General features: G+C 36.5%; 1 protein-coding gene across 1 annotated transcript in view; it reads left to right on the top strand.

Moving 5' to 3' along the window:
- The window catches only part of LOC124723145 (protein unc-79 homolog), an 868025-nt gene that overhangs the window by 530874 nt on the left and 310928 nt on the right, over positions 1–26223 (top strand). Inside the window, exons 34-35 of the mRNA XM_047248336.1 lie at positions 5744–5833; positions 24893–25066. Coding sequence (XP_047104292.1) covers positions 5744–5833; positions 24893–25066 — 264 coding nt within the window. The remainder of the gene's footprint in view (positions 1–5743; positions 5834–24892; positions 25067–26223) is intronic.

Here is a 26223-nt window from a genome sequence, read left to right as displayed (position 1 = left end):
ACAGCATTATCTTATAGTACATCTCTCACTAACACTAATGATGATTAAGAAAGCTAAAAAGTATCATTTAAATAGTCAAATAACAAATCAAAATGGGAATGAATCCCAGCCTGTTTTGCTACAGATATATGAGGATGTTTTGAGATTGTATGAAAGTAAATTTCTGAAATGACTGGAATCTGGATTGCTTTCTTCCAAAACTTTCAGAAGGATCCTAACACTGTCAAAAAACCACTTTTGATATTATGAAGTGTGTACAGGCCATAAAAATTTTCTGTATTTTTGCATGAATACATCATGAAACTCAGCATGCATAGATCAGCTCTGTAGACAGATTATATAGTGTGTCTGTTTGTATGTGTGTGTGTGTGTGTGTGTGTGTGTGTGTGTGTGTGTGTGAGAGAGAGAGAGAGAGAGAGAGAGAGAGAGAGAGAGAACTATGGATAATAACCTGAAAGTGCTTCTGTGAGGCAGCTGTAGCCATCAATGTGATAGTCAGAGTTCAACAATAATGTTATCATCTTACTCTTTTTTTTCCATATTAAGTTCACATCTATCATAGAACAAGACAAATATATCTTCATCTACATGTACATGGATACTTTGCAAGGCACAGTACAATGCATGACAGAGGGTACTCTGTGCCACTGTTAGTCATTTCCTTTCCTATTCCTCTTGCAAATGGAGTGAGGGAAAAACAACTAAATATATGCCTCCCTATGAGTCCTAATTTCTCGTATCTTATCTTCATGATCGTTATGTGCAATGTATAATGGTAGCAGTAGAATCATTTGGCAGTCAGTTTCAAAAGCCAGTTCTCTAAGTTTACTCAATAGTGTTTCTCAAAAAGAATGTCACATTCCCTGAAGTGATTCACATTTGAGTTTCCAAAGCATCTCTGTAACACTTATGTGTTGTTAGATTCTACCAGTAACAAATAAAGCGGACTACCTCTGAATTGCTTTGATGTCATCCTTCAGTCTGATCTGGTACGGATCGCAAACACTTGAACAGTACTCACACCAGCCTCCACATGCGGTCTCCTATACAGGTGAACCACTCTTTCCTAACATTCTTGCAATAAACCAAATTTGGCCATTCACCTTTCCTACCACAGTTCTCACATGCTCATTCCATTTCATATCGCTTTTCAAAATTATGCCCAGATTTTTAAATGACTTGAATGTGTCAAGCAGGACCCTAGTAATACTGTATCTGAGCATTATAGGTTTGTTCTTCCTACTCATCCACATTAAATTACAATTTTCTACATTTAGAGCAAGCTGCCATTCATCACACCAATTAGGAGTTTTGTCTAAGTCATAATCACTCAAATTCCATTCTTTACCCTGCATCACAGCATCATCACCAAATGATCACAGATCACTGCCCACCCTGTCCGCAAAATAATTTTTGTATATAGATAACCACAGTGATCCTATCACACTTCCCTGGGGCACTTGTGATGATACCCTTGTCTCTGATGAATACTTACTGTTGAGGACACATACCGGCTTTTATTACTTAAGAAGTTTTCAAGCCACTCACATATCTGTGAACTTATTCCATAACCTTGCACCTTTGGTAACAGCCTGCAATGGGGCATCATGTCAAATGCTTTCCAGGAATCTAGAAATATGGAATCTGTCTGTTTCCCTTCATCATTATTCACAGTATATCATGAGAGAAAAGGGCAAGCTGAGTTCTACATGAGTGATGCTTTCTAAAACATGAACATAAGCTTCTCAGTCTCAAGAAAATTTACTATATTTAAAGGGAGAATATGTTCAAGGATTCTGAAGCAAACTAAGTTGGTCTGTAATTTTGCAGGTCCATTCTTTTACCCTTCTTATATACCGGAGTCACCTGTGCTATTTCCCAGTTGCTTGGGACTTTGTACTAGACAAGAGATGCATGATAAATGCAGGCTAGTTAAGCAGCTAATGGTGTAGAGTACTCTGGGGAAAATTAAATTGAGTTTCCATCTATACCTGGTGGCTTACTTACTTTCAAATCCCTCAGTTGTTTTTCTGTGCCAGGGATGCTTATTACTATGTCATCCATATGGGAGTCTGTCCAGTGGTCAAATGATAGTATGTTTGTACAATTCTCCCGTGTGAATGATTTCTAGGATGTGAAATTTAAAAATTCAGCTTTCATTTGGAAATCTTCAACTGCCACACCAGACTGGTCAACAAGGGACTGAATGGAAGCCATAGACCAGCTTAGAAATTTTACATAAGACCAGAATTTCCTTGGGTTCTCTGCCAGATCTTTTGCTAAGGTGTGAGGGTGGTAGCTGTTGTACGTTTCACACATAGATCTTTTCATAGATGCGCGAATCTCTACCAGCCGTCACTTGTCGTCATTTGTGCATTCCTTTTTTAACCAAGATTGCAACATCCTCTGCTTCCTCAGTATCCTCTGAACTTCATTATTAAACCATGTTGGGTCTTTTCCAGCCTTTATCCACTTACTAGGCATGTAACTCTCCAGACCATGATTTACAGTCTGCTTAAATTTTGCCCATAATTCCTCTACATCCTTCTTACAGGAACTAAGTGACGTCAATTCACTGTCTTAAGTGAGATGCTAACAACTGTTTATCTTCTCTATCTAGCAGAAACCCTCTCCTGGCCTTCTTGATTGACTTATTAACTTTTGTAATTATAGTTGTTATAATGACATCATGATCGTTAATCCTCATTTCCATACTGGCATTGTTGATGAGGTCTGACATGTTTGTAGGTATAAGGTAAAAGATATTTCCATTGAATGTGGGCTGCCAATAGCTGCTCAAGACAGTTTTCAGAAAATGTGTTCAAAAGTGTTTCGCATGGTTGTCTGTCTGTACCCCCTGCAGTGAATCCATAGACATCCCAGTCTATACTCAGCAGGTCGAAGTCACCTCCAACTAGTATGCATGATCTGGGTATTTATGTGCTATTGACCGTAGACTTCCTTTGAATGACTCTAGAACTGTCACAGTGGAATGTGGTGGCCGGTAAAAAATCCAATGACTATCTTAATTTCAGCTTCACCTGTTATACATTACCAGATAACTTCAATGTCACATTCAATTTCTACCTCAATAGAGACAATGTTTTTGTCAACTGCAATGAACCCTCCCCCTCCTGTATCCTCTAATCTGTCTTTGTGATATATGTTCCATGACTCACTAAATACCTCAAAACTTTCCATTTCAAGTTTCAGCCATCTCTCAGTCCCCAGAATAATTTGAGTGTGAGAACTTTCCTGAAGAGCAGTAAATTTGTGGACTTTGATACAAATACTTTGACAGTTAACTGATTTATGAATTTATGATAGTTGAAGTGTCTTTTTTGTGAATGGTGTTTGACTTCCCTTCCTGCATATCAACTGCTAAGTGTTCATCAGAGCACCTCAGACTATCGCCTAGACTAAAAAACCCTCATTTTCACTCCACAAGTACCCTCCTACCCGAGTAGCTGCTTCCTTTTCATAGTGCACCCCTAACCTGTCGAGGGTAGTCCTATAAATCCCCAGACAATAACACAGGTCTAGCAATCTGCAGCCAAGATTAGTACAGAGTTGATGAAACATTTGTTGAAAACCCTCCACTCAGCTCCAAACCACAGGATTCCAATTAAGTCTGGGAACAATGGTGCAAATTGTGAGCTCTACTTGCGCCCTGAGTGTGAGGCCATCAGTCTTAACCACCTCCACCAGCTGCCTGTACGAGATGAGGATGGCCTCAGAACCCATGCGACAAGCATTGTTGGTGCCAACAAGAGCTACAACAAGCAGACGACTGCACCCTGCATGCTCAATAGCCACAGACAAGACTACCTCCACATTTCAGTTGAGGACCCCCGGCAGACATATCGAGTGCATGTTGGCTTTCTTTCCAGCCCCGATCACTATCTTTCTAAGAGGTTTCATAACATGTCTAATATGGGAGCTTCCAATAACTAGTAAACCTTTTCCCCTATGTGCCTGCTTATACCCTGCTGAATGTGTGGGCATCTGCCCATTCACAGGGTGAATGAGTGAGGCCCAGCAGCCAGGCTTCACACTGGGCCTCCAACTCTAGAGACACAAACACATTACATGAGGGCGGATCGACCATGTTAGGTGCACAAGGAGATATCTCAGAAGCAGAGCCCGTGGGCAAGACAAGTGACACTTTAAGTGTCCCATCCAATGTGCCAGACTCTCCACCACCACAACACCCTGAGGCAGCAGTTTGAAGGTGACTGACCATAGCCAAAAGCACACTCAGCTGTTCGTAAACTGTGGCCAGATCCTCCTGCATCTGCGCACAGCATGCATACATCCAACCCGTCCTAGCAAGGCTATCAACAAAAATAATAAATTTTAGAAAATATAATGTAGTTGGGTAGATAAAAAATCTACTCAACAAGTGCCAGCAGGAGAAAACATTCATAGGGTTAAGAAAATGTGCAAGCTTTCAGGGCAGTGGCTCCTTCTTCTCAGCAGAAGGGTTCACTGGAAAGAAGATGGCTGAGGGAAAATGATTTGTGATGTTAGGAAATTATAAAATGGTGAGAGTTTGGAAAAGTCACCCAGAACTCCGGATCAGGGAAGACTTACCATTTGGTCTGGTAAATCTCCCCTGACCTAGCATTCTGGGCAACCTTTCCAGACTCTCGCCATTTCATAAACCTTGTCAGTAACTTTCTTTCATTTCTCTTCCTTCCCCTTCAGCCCCTCAGCCAGAAGAAGGAGACACTAGCTTTGAAAACTTACACATTTTCTTAATCCTTATACATGTTTTCTCATGTTGCTGGTTGATAAGTAGATCTTTTATCTGTCCAGCTAAAAAACAAGACAAGCAACACTTCTAATTGCAAACAATCTATGTTTATATTTTCATTGATGTATCTATAAGTGGAATGGGCTTGGAATAAAATGATACCTTATGTTATAGCCTTGACCATACTGTGCACTATAGGCAACAGATTTGGAACATAGATAGAGATAAATTACTTTCGTGTGAAGAAATGTTTATGCAACACAGGGGTTGACAAAATAACTTTTTTACAGCAGAATGACACTGGAATTGAAGATTTTACTGTACAATTACTGACATTCTCATTTTGTATATGATCTCAATATAACTGAACATGTGCAGTATGTTGTTATACATTGTGAATTGGTGCTGCTATTCTGGAAGTATCATGATATCTTTATTATTTTCAAAGTTAATTATGAATACAATTGATCTCACTCACTTTGTTCTTATCTACTGACAATTGTTGTTTTCCTCAAATGCATATCATGTGATTGATACTACTTTTTCATCGCAGGTATGTATTGTTTCAAAGAGAGGTCATGTGCTATCATTGTGAATGAGAAAAAGCTATAAATAACTGTGAATAAAAATATGTTGATTAATATTTTTATTTTTAATATAATTACTAATTTTTGAAAAATGTTGATCTACTGTACTGAATATACCTCAATTGCATTGTATTTATGTTATGTAGCTTATTAAGTGCTGAAAAGTTGAAGTAATTACTATGTCAAATCCTCACCCTTCAAATAATTAATAAGTATAGGTAAATGGCAGGTATGTTTAATTTACACATGTAGCTGTAGAGTTTGGTTAAAGATGCTTCATGTATTTGTTTGTCAGCACATTGGACAGTGACCTTTAACTCATGACTTTGATGAGAATATGCTTTTGTGTTTGTCTTTGGTTGTTTATTAGAATAGAATGGCATTGTTGTTTTGGTTGTAGTGCCAAAGAATGTGACTTCATCTTTGCAATCTGAAGATACGTATAGCTCTCCTGAGTCACCCTTGTCCAAGATGGATGTAATGACAGTTGGTAAGCATTGCCAACGAATAATATTACACCCATGTGTAATGGTTATGATCATCAGCATGGCATTCACACTTTATGTTCATTTGTGTGGTGCATGCTAACAACAAAACCTGCCTTGCATATTTCCCCGCAGAAAGAAAAACAAACAATAAATTTTAATAATAACAGAGCAGCATCTCATAAAAGCGATATGGTTTCCAGTCTTCATTTCATAGTAGTAAATCTTTCTGCTGACTTTCATAGGTACTGTGAATTCTATATTAAAATAGAGGAGGTGGATTTGAAGTGAATTACTACTTTATTATATTCATTCATATTAGTGAATTTTTCCAATCTAATTAGTTAAAATCAGGTAACTACTACAGAACCAGTAGTATCTCATCTATATAAATGCAAAGCAAGTATTTACTGAAAGTTTTACAACTATTAATTGGATTCAACATATCTGTGAAACATATAATTTCTTTATTACAGTTTTACATAAATACTATTATTTTCTATCATATTTTTAATGTAATATGCAAAAATGAATGAGGTGGACATTGATTTTAGCAATTCTGAAACTGGTTTTAAATTCAACATGCCTATGGCCAAGAACATAGTCACTGACAGCCTGTGTAAATAACATGCAAAATAGTTGTCATACCTGTACTGAGAATGATAATCTGTCCCAGATATCTTGCACAAAACATTTTCCCCATTGACAGGAAAGGAGTACAAATTACTCTCATGTAAAAGAAGTCAAGTATTAAAAAAGAAAATGTCCACAATGCTGTTGTCAAAGGTAAACTTACAAATGTTGAAAATCTGAATTAGTAGATGCTTGAAGAAATCCTTGACTCCCTTTCTAATATCAGATTTCTTTCATACAGACTTTCAAATTACAGCCTGTCAATAAATTAGTTAAAGTCTACCCATTCCTAAAACTGATAAGTTTTATGAATCTAAACTACTGACAAAACTTTTAATTCATATTCAGGTTCAGCCACAAAGTAACTGATTTATGCATATTGTGGTTTTTACTATATTTGCCTAGAATAAAGTTTCCTCTTTGAGTGAGTGTCAAAAAGAAAAATTAGAAATAAAGTTCGTAATCATATGTGTTTGTTTACCTTCACTAAATGATCAACATGAATAAATTTCAAAGTGATATTTGATTGTTTTACAAAATGAATAATTCATTTGCCAAAAGATAACACATGTAGGGGCTACTGGAAGAAAAATGGAGAAAGGAGAAGACACAACAAAGTACAGGGAAGAAATAGCTGACAACAATGAATAAAAGGCAAGTTCAAGAGGAGAAAATTATCTGCAAGACTAAATTACAGAGAAAAGAGAAAAAGAAACACCTGTGTAGTGGAAAATGCAAGCCATTCAATATTGAAAAAGAGATAGAAAAATGAAAATAATCCAATTATACACTACATAATTAATTGAGACCTAAAGGAATTACTGGGAAATTAGTGGGAATCAGCAATATATAGGTAGAAAGAAGTTTTGGAATAAGGAATAGCAAAATGACAAGAAGTCCTAAGCAAATGGTAGCTTTAAAATATAGAAGGAAATGTACACAATCTTGATGTAATATGCAAAGAAATTATAGTGAACACTGTGTGAACTAAAAATGAAAATTCTTTGTGCAATGTTTTCAGGTCATATAATAGTTATCTGTTTGTGTACAAAACTGGTAATATTATTAATGTTAACTCTCCTCCTGGCCAAATAAGATTATTAAGGTTGTTTAATCATAATAAGCATTCCAGACATACTGATTAAATATTGAGTAAATTTCATGATCTAACATAATAGTGTTCTATGCATTCATTCTAATACATGCACATAAAATACACCAATACTTCAGGAATATAAGCTAACAGTCAAATCATTAAGGATCTAATGTGTCAAAGCTAACTGATATTTCAGAGACATGAAAATTTGATGGAGCAGTGGACAGCTGCACGCGGAGTGTAGATTCAAAGTTTCCACTAAAATGAACAATCATAACATGTTTTGTTCTTCATAAATGGGACTGCACATAAGCCTAAATTGATGTAGTGTTAAAACAGACTTTATTGTTTTCTGGCACACAATAAATCAACCTGTGAAGTAAAAGGCATGTTTATGAAAATTTATTCAAATTTGGAATATTTCTGACGTTAGCTGCATTCGATATTACTAATTGCTGACACATCAAAATTTGTGCCAGACCAGTACTCAAAATGAGATTTACCACTTGTCATGTTTGTTCATCTTAACCACATTGATTATCTGAGCATGCTTCCAGGGCTGATGCAAACTTCCACTTGTCACGCTGTCTATGAACCCATCACTTGCAACTTTGTTTGGATTCCTGTGACAGAGAAACAGACATATCCAGCTTAGTATTATGATCATCATTTAGCTCATTGTGACTTGTAATACTTACAGTCAACAATGGCTAGAGAAACAAACACTGGTGATGATGAAACTTCCTGGCAGATTAAAACTGTGCACGGGCCGAGACTTGAACTCAGGACCTGTGCCTTTTGTGAGCATGTAGTGCACTTGCCCGTGAAAAGCAAAGGTCCCAAGTTCGAGTCTCAGCCTGGCACACAGTTTTAATATGCCAGGAAGTTTCTTATCAGTGCACACTCCACTGTAGTGTGAAAATCTCATTCTGGGACTGGTGATGATCTTGCAGCTGTACTAAATTTATGAAGTTAATAACCTTCCTGACATTAGCTGCATTATATATGAAGATATTACCTATACTATGTAATCAAAAGTATCCAGACACCTGGCTGAAAATGACTTTCAAGTTCGTGGGGCTCTCCATCAGTAATGTTGGAATTCAATATCATGTTGGCCCACCCTTAGCCTTGATCACAGCTTCCACTCTTGCAGCCATACATTCAATCAGGTACTGGAAGGTTTCTTGGGGAATGGCAGTTCATACTACATGGAGTGCTGCACTGAGGAGAGGTACCAATGTCAGTCGATGAGGCCTGGCATGAACTCGGCGTGCCAAAACATCCCAAAGGTGTTCTGTAGGATTTAGGTCAGGACTCCATGCAGGCCAGTCCATTACAGGGATGTTACTGTCATGTAACAACTCTGCCACAGGCCATGCATTATGAACAGAGCCTCGATCATGTTGAAAGATGCAATCGCCATCCCCGAATTATTGTTCAACAGTGGTAAGCAAGAAGGTGCTTAAAACATCAATGTAGGCCTGTGCTGTGATAGTGCTACATAAAACAACAAGGGGTTGAAGCCCCATCCATGAAAAACATCACCAGACCACAATGCCACCGCCTCCAAATTTTACTGATGGCACTACACACGCTGGAAGATGACGTTCATCAGTCATTCACCATATCCAGACCCTGCCATCGGATCACTACATGGTGTACCATGATTTGTCAATCCACACAACATGTTTCCATCGTTCAATTGTCCAATGTTTATGCTCCTTACACCAAGCGAGGCATCATTTGGCATTTACTGGCGTGATGTGTGGCTTATGACCAGCTGCTTGACCATGAAATCCAAGTTTTCTCACCTCCCACTTAACTGTCATAGTAGTTGCAGTGGATCCTGATGCAGTTTGGAATTCCTGTGTGATGCTCTGAATAGATGCATGCCTATTACTCATTAAAACACTCTTCAACTGTCGATGGTCTCTGTTAGTCAACAGATGATGTCAGCCTGTACGCTTTTGAGCTGTACATGTCCCTTCACGTTTCCACTTTACTATTGCATCAGAAACAGTGGACCTAGGAATGTTTAGGAGTGTGAAAATCTTGCATACAGACGTATGACACAACTGACACCCTATGACTTGACCACATTCAAAGTCCATGACATCCACGGAGCACCCCATTCTGCTGTCTTATGATGTCCAATGAGTACTGAGGTCACTGATGTGCAGTACCTTGCAGTAAGTGTCAGCACAATGCACCTAATATGAAAAATGTATGTTTTAGGATGTGTCCGGATACTTTTGATCACACAGTGTGCCTATTGATGACACATGAAAATTTCTGCCAGACCACGACTCAAACAGGGATTTGTCACTTGTTTCACTGCTGGAAACATGTTCAGATAGCTGAAGTGGTTAAGGCGACTGACTGTGACAAGTAGGAAAATGGAGTTCGAGTACTGGTCTGGCACAAATTTTCATGTGTCACCAACAGGAAAGAACTTCATACCTAACGCAGTTAATGTCAGAAAGGTTCTGCAATTGTGAATAAATGTTGTGAATTTGGTACAGCTGATAGATCATCACCAATGTCTGTTACTTCAAACATTGTTAAAAATAAGTATTACAAGTGTTAACTAGCAAGATTACAATTATAATAATAATGTTGAATTCGATTTGCTCCTTGAAACCCTGTGGCAGGTATGCAAGTAGAGTTGTGTGTGATGGATTTGTAGATAGCATGACAAATGGAAGTTGTGTTAGTCCTGGAAGCATGCTTGGATGGCTGAGGTGGTTAAGGTAACTGCTCGTGACAAGCGGAAATCCAGGATTGAGTCATGGTATGGTAGAAATTTTCATGTGTCACCAGCAGGTCTTTGTATTTAATGCAGCTAATGTAAGAAAGGTTCAGAAATTGTGAATTTCATAAACCTAGTACAAATGCAAGATCATCACCAATGTCTGTTCCTTCAGAAATTGTTAAAAACAGAAGGTATGTATCACAGATGTGTTGCTGTATACTACCTTCTTTGCTAAAACATGATTAAAAACACTTTGAAACTGTGCTCCATGGTCATGTGGAGCCATATGGAGATAGTCAGGCAAAAGAGTGAGGATATTATAATTAGGTGTGAATATGGCCTTTAATTCATGTAAAAAGTAACTTGAATCACAGTGGCTACTTCCAGCTATGTGACAACAAAATTTTATGCCATTTTCTATTGCTTCTATGAAAACAGTATTATTACAGACCTTTCTTCCTAGACGACAGTTCTGACATCTGCTGTAATAAAAAGGTAACTCATCAGTAGGAGGAATATTCAGGAACAATTAGTGAGATATATTTTTAAAATATGGAAAATAAAAGAATTTGTTTATAATTTTCATAATGTGATTTAACTATTGGAATAGGTGTTTTCTCAGTTTATTTGAAGTTATGCAGTGCTAACTGTATTGTGAATAGCATCGTACACACATCAAAAAAAAGTTTTGCATCACCCCTGTTCCAAGAACTCCTGAAGATATACTTTGACTGTGGAGCTTGTATCACAGACACAGTGTCTTTGACTGTTCACAGATGTCACTAAAACTGCCCAAAGATGTAAACAACCATGCATGAGCAGTGCCTATTAGACGGAGGGGGTCCGACAGCCGATCTGTTCCAGTCATTCCACCAGAAAGGAAGTACGCGGCTCATGTTGTCTGTAATTCAACCATGCCTAGTCTGTTGGTATCATGGTTTGATTGCATCCACATTGTTACTTTGTGCCAGGAAGGGTTCTCAACAAGGGACATGTCCAGGCATCTCGGACTGAACCAAAGCAATATTGTGCGGACATGGAGAAATACAGAGAGACAGGAACTGTCAATGACATGCGTCACTCAGGCCACCCAAGGGCTACTACTGCAGTGGCTGACCACTAGATATTGATTATGGCTTGGAGGAACCCTGACAGCAATGCCACTATGTTGAATAACGCTTTTTGTGAAGGCACAGGACGTCATGTTACAGCACAAACTGTGCACAGTAGGCTGCATGATGCGCAACTTCACTCCCAATGTCAATGGTGAGATTCATCTTTGCAACAACAACACCATGCAGTGCAGTACAGATGGGCCCAAAAACATGCTGAATGGACTGCTCAGGTTTGGCATCACGTTCTCTTCACCAATGAGTGTCGCACATGTCTTCAATGAGACAATCATCAGAGACGAGTTTGGAGTCAACCCAGTCAGGCTGAATGCCTTAAACACACTGTCCAGTCAGTGTAGCAAGTGGAGGTTCCATGCCGGTTTGTGGTGGCATTATGTGGGGCCGATGTACACTGCTGGTGGTCATGGAAGGTGCCATAATGGCTACACGATACATGAATGCCATCCTCCGACCGATAGTGCAACCTTTGGCACCATACTGGCGAGGCATTCGTCTTCATGGACAACAATTCACACCCCCATCATGCACATCTTGTGAATGACTTCCTTCAGGATAACAACATCACTCGACTAGAGTGGCTAGCATGTTCTCCAGACATGAAACCTATCAAACATGCCAGGGTGGATGGGAAAGGGCTGTTTATGGACAATGTGACCCACCAACCTTTCTGAAGGATCTATGCTGAATCGCCATTGATGAATGGGACAATCGGGACTGACAGTGCCTTGATGAACTTGTGGATAGTATGCCATGAAGAATGCAGACATGCATCAATGCAAGAGGACGTGCTAGGTATTAGAGGTACCAGTGTGTTTCGCAATCTGTACTGCCACTTTGGAAGGTCTCGCTGTATGGTGGTACAACATGGATGTGTGGTTTTTATGAGCTATAAAAAGAGCAGAAATGATGTTTATGTTGATCTCTATTACAATTTTCTGTACAGGTTCTGGAACTCTCGGAACCAAGGTGATGCAAAACTTTTTTTGATGTGTTTATAATAAACATCTACTTATATGTTAAGAAACATATTGCGATTAAATTTCGTAGAGAATATGTCTAGAAGAGGATCAGTTGTGACCAAGAGTGATGAATAGTTTAATGCATTCTATCTCTCTCAATTACTGGACGTTCCACATGTGGATGTCACCAATGAAAAGTAAGGAAGTGGGGAGCCACATACAAATGATGTACAACTTCAATACAGAATTCTGAATTATTTCATTAAATGAGCCTGGCTCTGTATTTAGAACAAAAACATTACCAAGTGTCATGTCCATCAATAAATCTTTCAGAATCCTACAAGCAGTGAATAAAATAAAATCAGTTAATGTTTGTTAATAATGATCTATCTGATCAAAAAACAAAATCATATGTCTAGTTTGTAATTTATGTAGCTATAAAATTATTACAGAAGACAGAAAAGAGATACAGGAAATAGTAAACAAGTATAAACAAAAATTAATTCATAACATTAATATTGGTATGGCAGATAAGGCACTAGCATAATTCTGTCTGAACTATTATCTTTCTGTACTTTTATTTTCTTTAGCCTCTTTCAACCACTGATATTCAAAGCAATCTGCAAAGTACTTCCTCAAAATTATGTCTCATTGTCAAAAAAATACATTTATTAGTATGATTTCTGTAAAAAAAGCTAGGTTTCTTCCAAAATCTACTGTCAGCAATGTTTTGTATTGAACTTCTATCTTTCTACTGCAGTTACTTCATCTTCACCTAGCTTACTTTTTCTAATGTAGTCTCAGCTAATTGACATTGATAATCTAAATATTTTTTCCACTTTCAGTATTTTCATTTCTGTATTCTAAACAGCCCAACATGCAGCCTGCATATTTGATATGGACCACATCTGCTTTCTGTTCTTATAATTTAGCCTCTATGAAGCCTTCATTATTGAAAAAGTAACTGTGAAAGAATTGAGATAAAACTACTGTAAAAGAGAAAAAAATGAAATGAAATGCCGTTTGGCTACAGTGGGTGAAGGTGGGTGGTGGGGGATGCGGGGGGGGGGGGGGGGGGGGGGAGGGGGTGTAGGGTCATGTTATATGAAATTAATTTTTCTAATACCCCACATAGGTAGTACTGCAAACATATTGGTGGTCAGTATTAAGCAAACAGCTCAATTAGTACACTCATCAAAAACAATGAACCTTACAAAATGATTTTTGTAAAAATGATTTTGAATGGCATCACAGAGAGCATATTGGGTTTCATCTATCTGGTCACTCTGTAACTGGAATGAAGATCAAAAAGATGAGAAACTAGAAAATATATCTTTCAACACTTTACTGTTGTATCTATCACTGGTTAGGAGATGCATTCTAATTTATGTCCAATGGGTCCCCAAAGCTTGAACCTGATAACATGAAACCAAAGATGGCATGTATATTGCATTTGGAATAGGTATGGGTGATATTAGAAATACAGTGTTTTGGATACTCATCATAGTGGTAAGATCTATTTCCAGTTATTTCAAGAAGTAAACAACAATTTCTCAATAATGTGAGGAAAATTGCTTGATGCATGATTTTGGTTATAGATAATCATATTGAAGGAATCAGTTGTACAACTTTCTCAGTGTGTTAAACAGTAAATTGTGCATTAATGTCATAACCTGCTTTGAACGAAACCTAACTACAAGAGGTATTCTCAATATAAATCAAATTCCTATGCATGGTACTGTATTTTCTTATACTTTGATACATTGGGAATTACATCGAGAGAATACCTCATCATCTGCATGACCATTTATATTCACAGACGTAAATCAAACACTAGCTGCATATTCTATGTTGTTTGATTTATGAAATTGATATTAAGGTGATGTACTGCTCTCCATAATACTAGTATGTATTCTTTTAATGCTGTCAGTGCATTACATCTTTCCATCATATGGTATTTATGATTAGTTCTATTTTTTGGTGTTTATTTGATTGTTTACCTATTACCTTTCAGTGAGTGCATGTTTAGCAAGTAGGATTAATTTCTGCTATGATATAAAACATATAATGCACTTTTCAGGGTCCATATGTTCCTTCTCCACACTGTGCCCTTTCCCTGCAGTTTAATTATGTGGGTTTCATTTAACTTTTTTAGCTATTTATCTCTCTATTACATGTTTGTTTCTGGACTAATCTTTTAGCTGCTAAAATAAAAGAAAATATTTTTACAAGGCAAAACATGCATGGTCTGTTTCAGTGTTCATAATTGATTGTATTTTCAGTATGTAGTGACTCTAGTTTCTAAGTTTACACTTTAATGACTCAATTTTTCCGTATGTTTTCACATCTCGTCACTCACCAAATAACCCACACAACCTGTAGTTAAATAGTATGTAATTTAAACAGAAATTAATCAAAGGTGAAATCAACATCTGTGATGAAGTACCTTAGTCTGGAACTAAGATCATATAAACCTATACTAAGCGAAATTGTCAAAATAATTCTCTTCATGATGATCCTCCTGGACTGTTTATAAGTCTGTCAATACAGATTTCACAATATGAGAATTTGATTAATGTTCTGTTAATGCTACTCTCTACAGCATAGAGGCATCCAATGAAGGCCAACAGTTACTAGAAACAGAACTTTTAAATAAAAACCATATTTCCTGAAGTCAGTTAAAAATGATTTTCACTACTCTATTAGTTGTCATATCAATGACATGTATTGGTATTAGGAACCCATGCACCCACACACAAACACACACACACTCACACACACACACACACACACACACACACACACACACACACATTTTCATACTCATGCCACATGATACATACAGTCTGAGGAGGTGTGGAGATAGTGTGTAATTCTTCATGTGGATCCAAAACTAAAGGAGACCCTCTAATGCAGTCACTCAGTATAAAGGTAAACTCAGTACAGTCTGCATATCTGTTTCCTTTTAATTGACTAAATCAAACATAATTTTAAAAAGAAAATAAATAGAATGATATTTGGTTGCAAGTTGTCCATATGTGTGTCAAATCTGAGGAAAACACGTCTAAATTACAGATCACTATAAAATAATGTTTCTGAAATTTTGTACAAGATCATACATAATTATGATAAAAGGCTCATACCTAAATACAGTTTTTCATCCACTGTGTTACAGTCTTCCACTTATTCTCAAAACAGGGAGGTTGTTTCCTAAATATTCTTTTAAAATGCTGATTGACTCCTGAAATATTTATATCTGTCTCAGTAGCACTTCAGTACAAAATAATTCAGTTAATATTGTTCTAGATATTATTTTATACACTTCACAACTTTCATTACTATGTACACGTTTTATATACATACACACATTCTGAACATTACAGCAAATGCAACATATATTTACATCACAATATACTTTATGTCAAACTGTTTTGTTTTGTATGTTGTTTATCTGACTTTCTTGATGGTGATTCAAATAAAACCAAATAATTTTCCTATTTTGCAATAAAAAGACATCGTATTTATGAAATGGGAAAGCTAGTTCTGATTATCCGTCTCAGAACTAAAGTAATTTTTTTGGAGACTTACGAATGTTTCTCATCACTATAAGACCTTTAATGTATTTCTCAGTTTTTAGTCTGGCTTTTGAGTTCTCACTGGCAATTCCAATATTAAAAAAGGATTTAAGTTGGTAGTATGTAAAAGTGCTGAGGCTTGATCCCATTTTTTTTATTTACCAACCAAATTACTTAGCTGACAGAAAAAGAAATGTATGATATTTCTAAACAAATGGATTTTATCTCATTCTCCATGCTATTCAAACTCTGCTGTTTATAATTTAATGCTGATTATCAGCCTGTAAAAAAAATCTGTCAAATATTAGTTTTAAACATCTCAAGAAAGCCTTGTAGTTATCAGTGCAAAAATATAGCTTGTAATCAAAGCAACAGTGGCTAAATTACTCAGTGACAAGTGTCTGAGTAACAAATCTATTGTTCCTCACAGAATGCACTATGAATAAATCTCATATGGATTGTTTCAACACATCCATATGTTTAGGATTATATTTAGAAACATTCAGAATAATTCTTGCAGGCCCTATGAGCCAGGTGGAATGCTAATGATCACTGGAAAGTTTTTCATGACATATCAGTATTTACTTGAAGATTATTCATTTTTCTGGTATATTTTACTTCTTTGTAAAAAATTACTTAAATGAATATAACTGAATGGATAAAAGTTTCAAAAGGGATGAGCATTAGCCAATAGGTAATAGGATGGCAATGAGGTTTGAGGTATATCTAGGAACATGGTTACTAAAAGTAGATGCAAGAAAAGTTTCATAAATGGATGTGTGGAAAGCACAAATAATACTTCTGCAATAAGCAGAAGCTGCTGTGTTGTGTAAAGATTAGGAGTGAGAAGAGAGGTTTAAGACTGATACAGTTGTGGAGTAGCTATTAAGAGTAGTCTATGTTAGATTGAGTAATATGCTCTGCACTTTGTGGTCAGTTTTCTCTGTGAGCTCATTTTGGGAGTGATCATTCATACTGATGGATAAATGATTTGTGGTAAAACCCATATAAGAGCCTGCAAAGCAAATGTGGTAGGCTAGACCCATGGCATGGCTCCTTTCATAGATGACTCTGTTACAAAGTGAAATGGTGTTGACATTGTCAAGGATGTTGCACCCTCATATGGAATGATGTTAATGGGGCACCTACTTCACACTCCTTGATAACATCTTTTTGATTTGGAGCCAGTAACAAAATACTTTGTCCTTGTTCCTCCATAACCATCCACCCTATCTATTTTCTTTTGCTCTGTGAGCCATCCTCCCAGACACAAATATTCACTTGTCTCATCACTGTGTAATAACCTTTATCCATATTAAAGTCAGTAATATATCAACTTCGAAAGCTGCAATCCATTCCACACTAACAATCTTCAGTGTACGGTCTTGTCACCCTGCAGATGGCACATTGGCACTGACGAACAATTTCTCTCCCCATTCTGTAGGCAGTGTCCAGATATTGACTGAAAGGTGAAACAGGTTTATAAACAAACAGGTGTATTCAGATCATTAGTTTATGACTTTGAAAGTTGTCTATAAATTTGTTACTGTAATGGCAAAGTGACATAGACTTCAAGATTGGTTATTGAATTAAGAATAACAGTTATTGAATAAGAATTATACATTTATTGACAGTTTTTTGCATGATTTATCTGTGATGAAAGAATTTTTGGACCACTTTTCATAATTTAATGTTTGCTTGAGTTAACATTATACAGTTTGGTATGGTGCGTGTGTGAGAGAGAGACTGCTCAAATCACACTTTATATTAGAGTGTTTCAATATTGCAAAATGTCCTATTAAGTCATACAGTGATCAGGATACTATATTTGGCATTGCTCTAGCACATGAGAATTCATTACGATAATACAGTAATTCAATAACTTTTGGCCATCAGTGTTTTATGAAAATTGTTTGGTGCCTTAGTGTAATAATTTTTCCAAAACTATAGCAGACTGAGAGTTTTGTTTGTTGTATTGACACTATGACAACACCACAGCTTTTGTTTTACTGATTCATAACATACCAAAGGAATTTTTACAGTTTATATACCTCTTCCTGCAACAAAGACACATGTGAGTTAACAAACTGGGCCACCTTGAAGTGTACTGATTGCCTCTAGAGTGCTGCTTGTGATGTTTTTGTACTTTTATGTAACTTATAAAATTAATTTATATTAATCTAAAATGTCTCGTATGATATGTTGCATTCATTTCTACAAATAGTACCAGATGTGGTGGTTCCATGATTTTAAAGCCACTGAAACATGTATGGGCCTGAGTACAAGTTACCAAAATAAAATTTTTGTTTTTATTTTTTTTCAATGAAGTAAATTGTTTGAAAGAATCATACTTTCAACCAAAAGGCTTCCATCAGTGAAAACCCTTTTAATATGGATAACATTCACTGCGGAATTAAAAACTTTAGCAACAATATTCTTAATTTTGAATGATGTTTCTCCGCCTGGACTGATAGAGTTATCACTGAAGTGACACATTCTTATAACTTTATATCATAACTAATGTTTCACACAATCCACAAGGTGAAAAACACCAGTGTAGCAATCAGGTTCCTCAAATCCTATATATTTTCTCTCTGATAACAGAAAATATACAGATTGTTACAGATTTGCATGGTGCATAACTGAAACTTAATTGTTTTAATTTACTTCAAATGTCTTTTGGTCTCGTATACGAAATATGAAAGATGCCTTCATCCACGTGACGCTGAGTAGGGAACTCAAATCATAAAATACATCATTCCATTTGTGTAGCCATGGATAACAAAGAGAAATGTACTCTAACACAGTTGTTGAAGAAAAGCTTTAAAAATAAAGAGATGATCAAAAACATCAAAATAGACTCCGTCAGCAAACATCTGTTTAATTCATCCAACCAGCACATTTAATTCCAGTTCTGACACTATACAGGGTGGTCCATTGATAGTGACCGGGCCAAATATCTCACGAAATAAGCATCAAATGAAAAAACTACAAAGAACAAAATTCATCTAGCTTGAAGAGGGAAACCAGGTGGCGCTATGGTTGGCCCACTAGATGGCACTGCCATAGGTCAAATGGATATCAACTGCATATTTTTAAATAGGAACCCCCAAGAAATATGAATATTTTAGTTGGACCACTTTTTCCGCTTTGTGATAGATGGCGTTGCAATAGTCACAAATGTATAAGTGCATGGTATCACGAAACATTCCGCCAGTGCGGATGGTATATGCTTCTTGATACATTACTCATGTTAAAATGGACCATTTACCAACTGTGGAAAAGGTCGACATCATGTTGCTGTATGGCTATTGTGATCAAAATGCCCAACGGGTGCTATGTATGCTGCTCGATATCCTGGACGACATCATCCAAGTTACCGGACCATTTGCCGGACAGTTACATTATTTAAGGAAACAGGAAGTGTTCAGCAATATGTGAAACATCAACCACGACCTGCAACAAATGATGATGCCCAAGTAGGTGTTTTAGCTACTGTTGCGGCTAATCCGCTCATCAGTAGCTGACAAATTGTGCGAGAATCAGGAATCTCAAGAACATCGGCGTTAAGAATGCTACATCAACATCGATTGCACCCGTACCATGTTTATATGCACCAAGAATTGCATGGTGACGACTTTGAATCTCGTGTACAGTTCTGCCACTGGATACAAAGAAATTATGGGACAATGACAGATTTTTTGCACACATTCTATTTAGTGACGAAATATCATTCACCAACAGTGGTATCGTAAATTGGCATAGTATGCAGCATTGGGCAATGGAAAATCCACAATGGCTGTGATAAGTGGAACATCAGTGACCTTGGTGGGTTAGTGTGTGGTACAGCATTATGGGAGGAAGGATAATTGGCCCCCATTTTATCGATGGCAATCTAAATGGTGCAATGTATTCTGATTTCCTATGTAATGTTCTACCGATGTTACTACAAGATGTTTCACTGCCTGACAGAATGGCGATGTACTTCCAACATGATGGATGTCCGGCACATGGCTCGTGTGCAGTTGAAGCGGTATTGAGTAGCATATTTCATGACAGGTGGATTGGTCATCGAAGCACCATACCATGGCTCGCTCGTTCACCGGATCTGACGTCCCCAGATTTCTTTCTGTGGGGAAGTTGAAGGATATTTGCTATCGTGATCCACTGACAATGCCTGGCAACATTTGTCAGCACATTGTCAATCCATGTGCGAACATTACGGAAGGCGAACTACTCGCTGTTGAGAGGAATGCCCTTACACGTATTGCCAAATGCATTGAGTTTGATGGACATCATTTTGAACATTTATTGCATTAATGTGGTATTTATTGGTAATCATGCTGTAACAGCATGCATTCTCAGAAATGATAAGTTCACAAAGGTATATGTATCACATTGGAACAACTGAAATAAAATGTTCAAATGTACCTACGTTCTGCATTTTAATTAAAAGAAAAATTCTTGTTACCAACTGTTCGTCTAAAATTGTGAGCCATATGTTTGTGACTATTACAGCGCCATCTATCACAAAGCGAAAAAAGTGGTCCAACTAAAACATTTATATTTCTTTACGTATTACACAAATATGTAATAAAAAATGGGGGTTCCTATTTAAAAAAACACAGTTGATATCTATTTGATCTATGGCAGTGCCATCTAGCAGACCAAGCATAGCGCCATCTGGTTTCCCCCTTCAGGCTAGACAAGTTTTGTTCTTTGTAGTTTTTTAATTTGATGCTTATTTCGTGAGATATTTGGCCCGGTCACTATCAATTAACCACCCTGTATTATGCTGCAATATGTTATAATAGAAATGAGTAACTACAAAAGCAGCCATTTCATATATCAGCTCTGCTGCAGTTAGGTCACAGCTTTCAATAAAGGCACAGCCACTATCTAATCAGCCACCCACAGAAATAAGCTTTGCCAAACTGTGCATTCTTCATCAAGTAGAGTGAAGGTGAACCTACAATATTGCATCAAGTAACACCTCATTTTAATTCTGTATTCTGTTTTGATTCACTGTAATAAAGTGCAATATGATGTCATAAATTGTCTTGTGATACGGTTATTTGTACTGAATTAAATGTAGCATGTAAACTTGATTTATTGAACATGAAGTTCCATGAAGCACCACAAGTCTCAATAGAATTGCTGACTGGTGAGTTGTGGGTATACTCAACTTGATGTAAATTCATACTGCATACTTAAAACCCTTCCTGCAGTGGGCATGTGTGATGGATAAATCAACTGTGATCCTGAAACATGTCTTCATTGTTTGGGAAATGTTCACTGGCCTCTAGAAGAATGTGATCGCAGAAATTGAAACTTTTCACATTTTTCATTGCAACATTCCTTGAAATAACTCTTCAGGCTTTCCCGATGATCTAATGACATCTTGGGTTGTCGGGTGTTCTGCCAGATATCAGCATCGTACTTGCATGATATTTCGATCACGTAGCTCGTGGCCTTCATCAGGTGCGACCTGAGACTGTCTCAGGTTGCACCTGATGAAGGCCACAGGCTACGTGACTGAAATATCGTGCAAGTACGACGCTGATATCTGGCAGAACACCTGACAACCCAAGATGTCATTCCTTGACATGTTCTGTGAACAAGACATTGTCACAAATACAAGCTTACCTGTAATGAAACCTTAAGTAAAAATTATTAACTATTAATTCCTGAGAGCTATGTCACAAAATAAATGTAAGCAGCAACCAACAGTTTCTGACAGCTGAATAATATAAACAAATGTTTCAGAAGAACATGAAACATAATTTAATAACACCAAAATTACTGGACAGCATTCTTGCTTGGCAGTGTATGGAGTATAATGTAATTTGCTTTATTTTTGGTTATCAGTGTGTGTGTATCATTTTTATTTTCTCAAACATGACACATGATTAAATTTGGAAAACTCACATCATGCAAAACAAAATGAACACACAGTCACAGAAATCATAAATCATTGATAAGTGTCCAGCACTCAGCTTTACAGGTGCTGCAGTAAGCAGAGAGATCTGCAACATACTCAGAAGGTGATTCTAAGACTGCAAATGAGCAGAAGTTCAACAAAAGTTGTCACTCAATTTGAAAGAAAAACCCTGCAAAGGTCCTATAGAGTTATCAATCATGTTCTAGTCATGTATGGAGTAGATCATTCAGCAAGAGCATTTGTGCTGTTGAGTTTTGATGAAACTGACTCTTAAGTAAAGAACGCTATTTCAAATCCTAATTTACTGAATACTTGCTCTGGTGAAGACCATATTATGTTTCTTCCATTCAGGAATTAGAGAGATGTAAATTTAGAAAGTGTGGCATCATCCCTGCATGTAATAAAATCACCTAAAACCAATCAATAAAAGCTATGTAAGCAGCTGATGTTGATGTTGTGTCAGTTTCTACAGTGAATTTGCAGCACAGCAGGCCTCATTTCTGTCCATCTTTTATAGCAAACTATTCAAGCTGAAAGGTGTATTACATGATTAGAAACAGATTTCCTTTCTCCAATTTTCAAGAAAAGTATTAGAACTAATTTGCTGATCTACAAAGCTACATAAAAAGAAATCATCACAAGTTGTGTAGAATTATTTATCATGGTTTCTATGATAATTTTCCTGGGGTGTAACTCGTTCCTGTCTTTGAAGTTAGCATGGATTGCAGAAACAAAAATTAGTGAAAATTAACTAATTCTATTTATTCATAAGATTCATGCTGCTTGCAAGTTTCTTGCCTTTTTTAAGATTTTTGAAACAGTTGGAGACTATTTGATTGTTTGTTCTGCCTTGTTACTGAATTAATGGCTCCCTGTTGTATAGAACCCACAAAACATTGGGCATGCCTTAGACATGTGTAATAGGATAACTGGTAATGGCAAAGTATATAAGTGAATTATTCAACTATATCAGCAGCTCTTTAATAGTCTTTGTAGCTAATGATGTTATTTATAAAGGATTTCATTTTTGTAATAACTTTTGCAACATTTGCGAAATATTGGTTTTCATATTGTGACTGGACAATTTCTTTCATCAAAAGGAAATGTAAAGTAATGCACATTAGTACATGAAAGTTGCTTGTATAAATGGTGTTTCAGTAATAATTAATAGGAAACATCATTTATATCATTCAAATACCTCTACATGATGGCATTGTGTTATATAAAGCTGAATTATCATGTGGCTCTTAGAGTGAGAATAGCAAATGTGGTTCATTGTTACATTTATGAGGGGATGTAGCTCTCTGTCAAGCAAAAAGTCTACAAGACAATTGTTGTCATCCATCCTCAAACATTTTTGATGGACCCATATTGGCCATCAATGTCTGAAGGAACTGAAAAAGCTTGGACAGGAGCTGCACATTATTTGATGGATTTATTTTGCCACTAAAAGTATATTGTAGTGGTGTAAAGTGAACACCAATGAGTTTCTTCACTAGAAAGGCACCAAACAACAACTGCAAAGACCACTGCAGCAAAAGTAAAGTTTAGGACTTGTTCAAGCATTCATTCTCCCTGCATAGCAAGTGTAATTGAAATATGAAGGGAAATCTGCATAGTTTTAATGTTGGAGTTGATTTATTATTCTTTTCTTGCAGAGCTGTCTACCATAGAAGTCTCCTTCTGTTCTATTCACATCAGTGGCCATTATGTATTCAGTCTTTTCAACATTCATTTGGACTGTATGATAGAAGTTGTCCATATCTCAAACCTCACTGCTGTTATTATACATCCACATCTTATTCAGATTATTCACAGCTACAGATTACTCCATTTCCACTACTAAAAGAAATGGAGAAGGTTAAACAAAGGCCACTACTTGTCTCTCATGTCATCAGTTAGTGATAAAATATATTCTAAATTTCTGTGATTAAGTATTCTACTGTTTCCTCAGCATTTGTCCTACCACAACAGATTATTCTGATTTTACTGCCTGATCCCCTCCTTGTTGCCATGATTATCAGTTACCCTAAAGGAGAAAAATCTTTTGTAACAACTGTTTGTGAATTGTGTGAACTTTTTCAGTGGTTAAATTTCTGAAATGTATATTGAAAAAGGCCCATCAGACTGTTAATGAATGTGTGAAACCACCTAAAAACAATTCCCAAGGCTGACTAGTGTATACTTCTGCTAGACCAATATTTTTAAATTCCACACAGATTTGATCTGTGTCTGTCTCACTATCTCTGTCTTTTAACATGTCACTCCTCTTCCTTCTTCTAACTTTTGCTGTATCTTCTATTCAGTCTCAGCAACACTACTTCATTTTTCCAAATTAATGTTTTGTCTTCCATAACTCATGCCTTGTACTACCTGTCTCCTCCTCCCTAAAAAATCATATTTTTCTCTTCGATTTTCTTACATTTTACTCTATTGTTTCTTCTATCTTACTTCAATTCTCATTTGCTCAATAACACATCAGGCTTGGTCACTCTTCTTTGGCTAATTCAAAAATTTTAATCAGCTGCACCATTTATTTTTATCCTGCACCTGTATCTTTCCCTCTTTCATTATTAGACCAACTCACTGATTTCTGAGATTTGTACATTTACCACTCCTCCTCCTTTTACCATGGTGACAAAATAAATAACCTAGCTCTGATAAAACAGAATTAAATTCAGCAAGATCAGTGTTCTGTTTATTCTATGCTAATCTATGATTCAAGTAGATAAACAATTTTATCCACCTTCAGTATATTTCCTTAGCTTTCATTTTCTTATGCTAATCACTTGTATTAAATGTCTACAATGTTTCTACTGGTCCACACATTGTATGTAGTACTTATATGCAATGAAATTGAATTTTAAAATACAAAATTTGTAATTTTTGTATGATCAGTAATGTGACAAATTTGAAAGTTATCACTTATAATAGATTTATGATTGTTTTTAATTAATTTTGTGTGCATATAGGTTCTCCAATGGATATTGACAGTGAAAATAATGTGTCATCAGAAGTAGCATCAACATGCAGTGCATCTCACTTGGAGTTCCCTGTCCCTGAGAGACTACTCCCAGTTGGTCCAAAGCAGAAGGACCTTTCATCACTTGTGGAACATGTAAAACACGCGTTAAGTATTGTCTCAGGTACATAACATTCTGTTCCAGCTGTTGTCATTCCCAACATTAAATATCAAGTGCATATTATGGGTAACTTCTGTGTAATATCATATGAATGTACCTTCCCCACTTGAGTTGTGAGATTATACTGTCTTTGTTGTTAATACCTGTAAGTCTATGAGAATTCATGCTACTATTCTTCATTCTTCTTGTCACAGTTTCACCACAAAACAAAAAATATGACAAATTTAATGTTATTAAATGATAATGAATAAACTATACAATGAATGTAATGACAAATATTTCCATCATGATTGCTTCATTTGAGACATTACATAAAATAAAGAGATTAGGATTGTCATAGCTCTCAGGTGTAATTTATAATTTTTCTGAGTAATTTCTTTAAAAATGATAGAACACGTAGGGTCCAGAACTTCTACAACTTCCAAATAAATATTACAGCACAGAACTAATTTATTAATTATATCACTGGTACCAATCACTTGCTTGTTAACCTACCATAAAGTGTTTGTCAGTCTAACAGAACTTTCATTTTGCAATTACTTTCTCTCATTTTTATATAATTTCCAAATCAAATTTTATCAAATGTTGTCCATAGGGCTATAAAATCAATGACATTTTTAGTGTACTCAAATATTTTTTGTCTGTTTGGGACAGACTAATTTTTTAACCTTATCTGTTCCATGCAGTTTATGTCCTTTGGATTTTCCCACTGTTTCATTGCCGGCTTATCTTTATTCAAGGTCTCTACAATGTTTGTTCATTACAGCTTATTGATCAAGTATGGATAATGCTAGATGCAATTCATCTACTTGTTGTTAGTTGCAACCTGTGTAATAGCTTAGTGGTGAACAGTTCAAACCGAACAACATTTTGAGAGTGGTGCATTCAGTTTAAGCCTGGTTGAAGATAAATTTTACTTTCATGTCAGTCCATTCAGTGATGGCCATAAAAGGGAAACAAATGGTTGTAATGGTAAATTATATGAACATAAGGTGAAGAGGCAAGGTCCATATATTAACATCCATTGATACTGCTTTATATAATGGTAGATTAAAACAGTGTTTTGGACTGGAAATCAAAGCTGGAACCTTGAAGCTAACTTTTGGATTTGAGTCCCATTACAGCATACAGTATTAATCTCCCAGGAAGTTCCAAAACAC

Source organism: Schistocerca piceifrons, chromosome X (assembly GCF_021461385.2).
Source record: "Schistocerca piceifrons isolate TAMUIC-IGC-003096 chromosome X, iqSchPice1.1, whole genome shotgun sequence".
NCBI classification, from domain to species: Eukaryota; Metazoa; Arthropoda; class Insecta; order Orthoptera; family Acrididae; genus Schistocerca; species Schistocerca piceifrons.
This window is presented reverse-complemented; position numbering and strand designations above follow the sequence as displayed.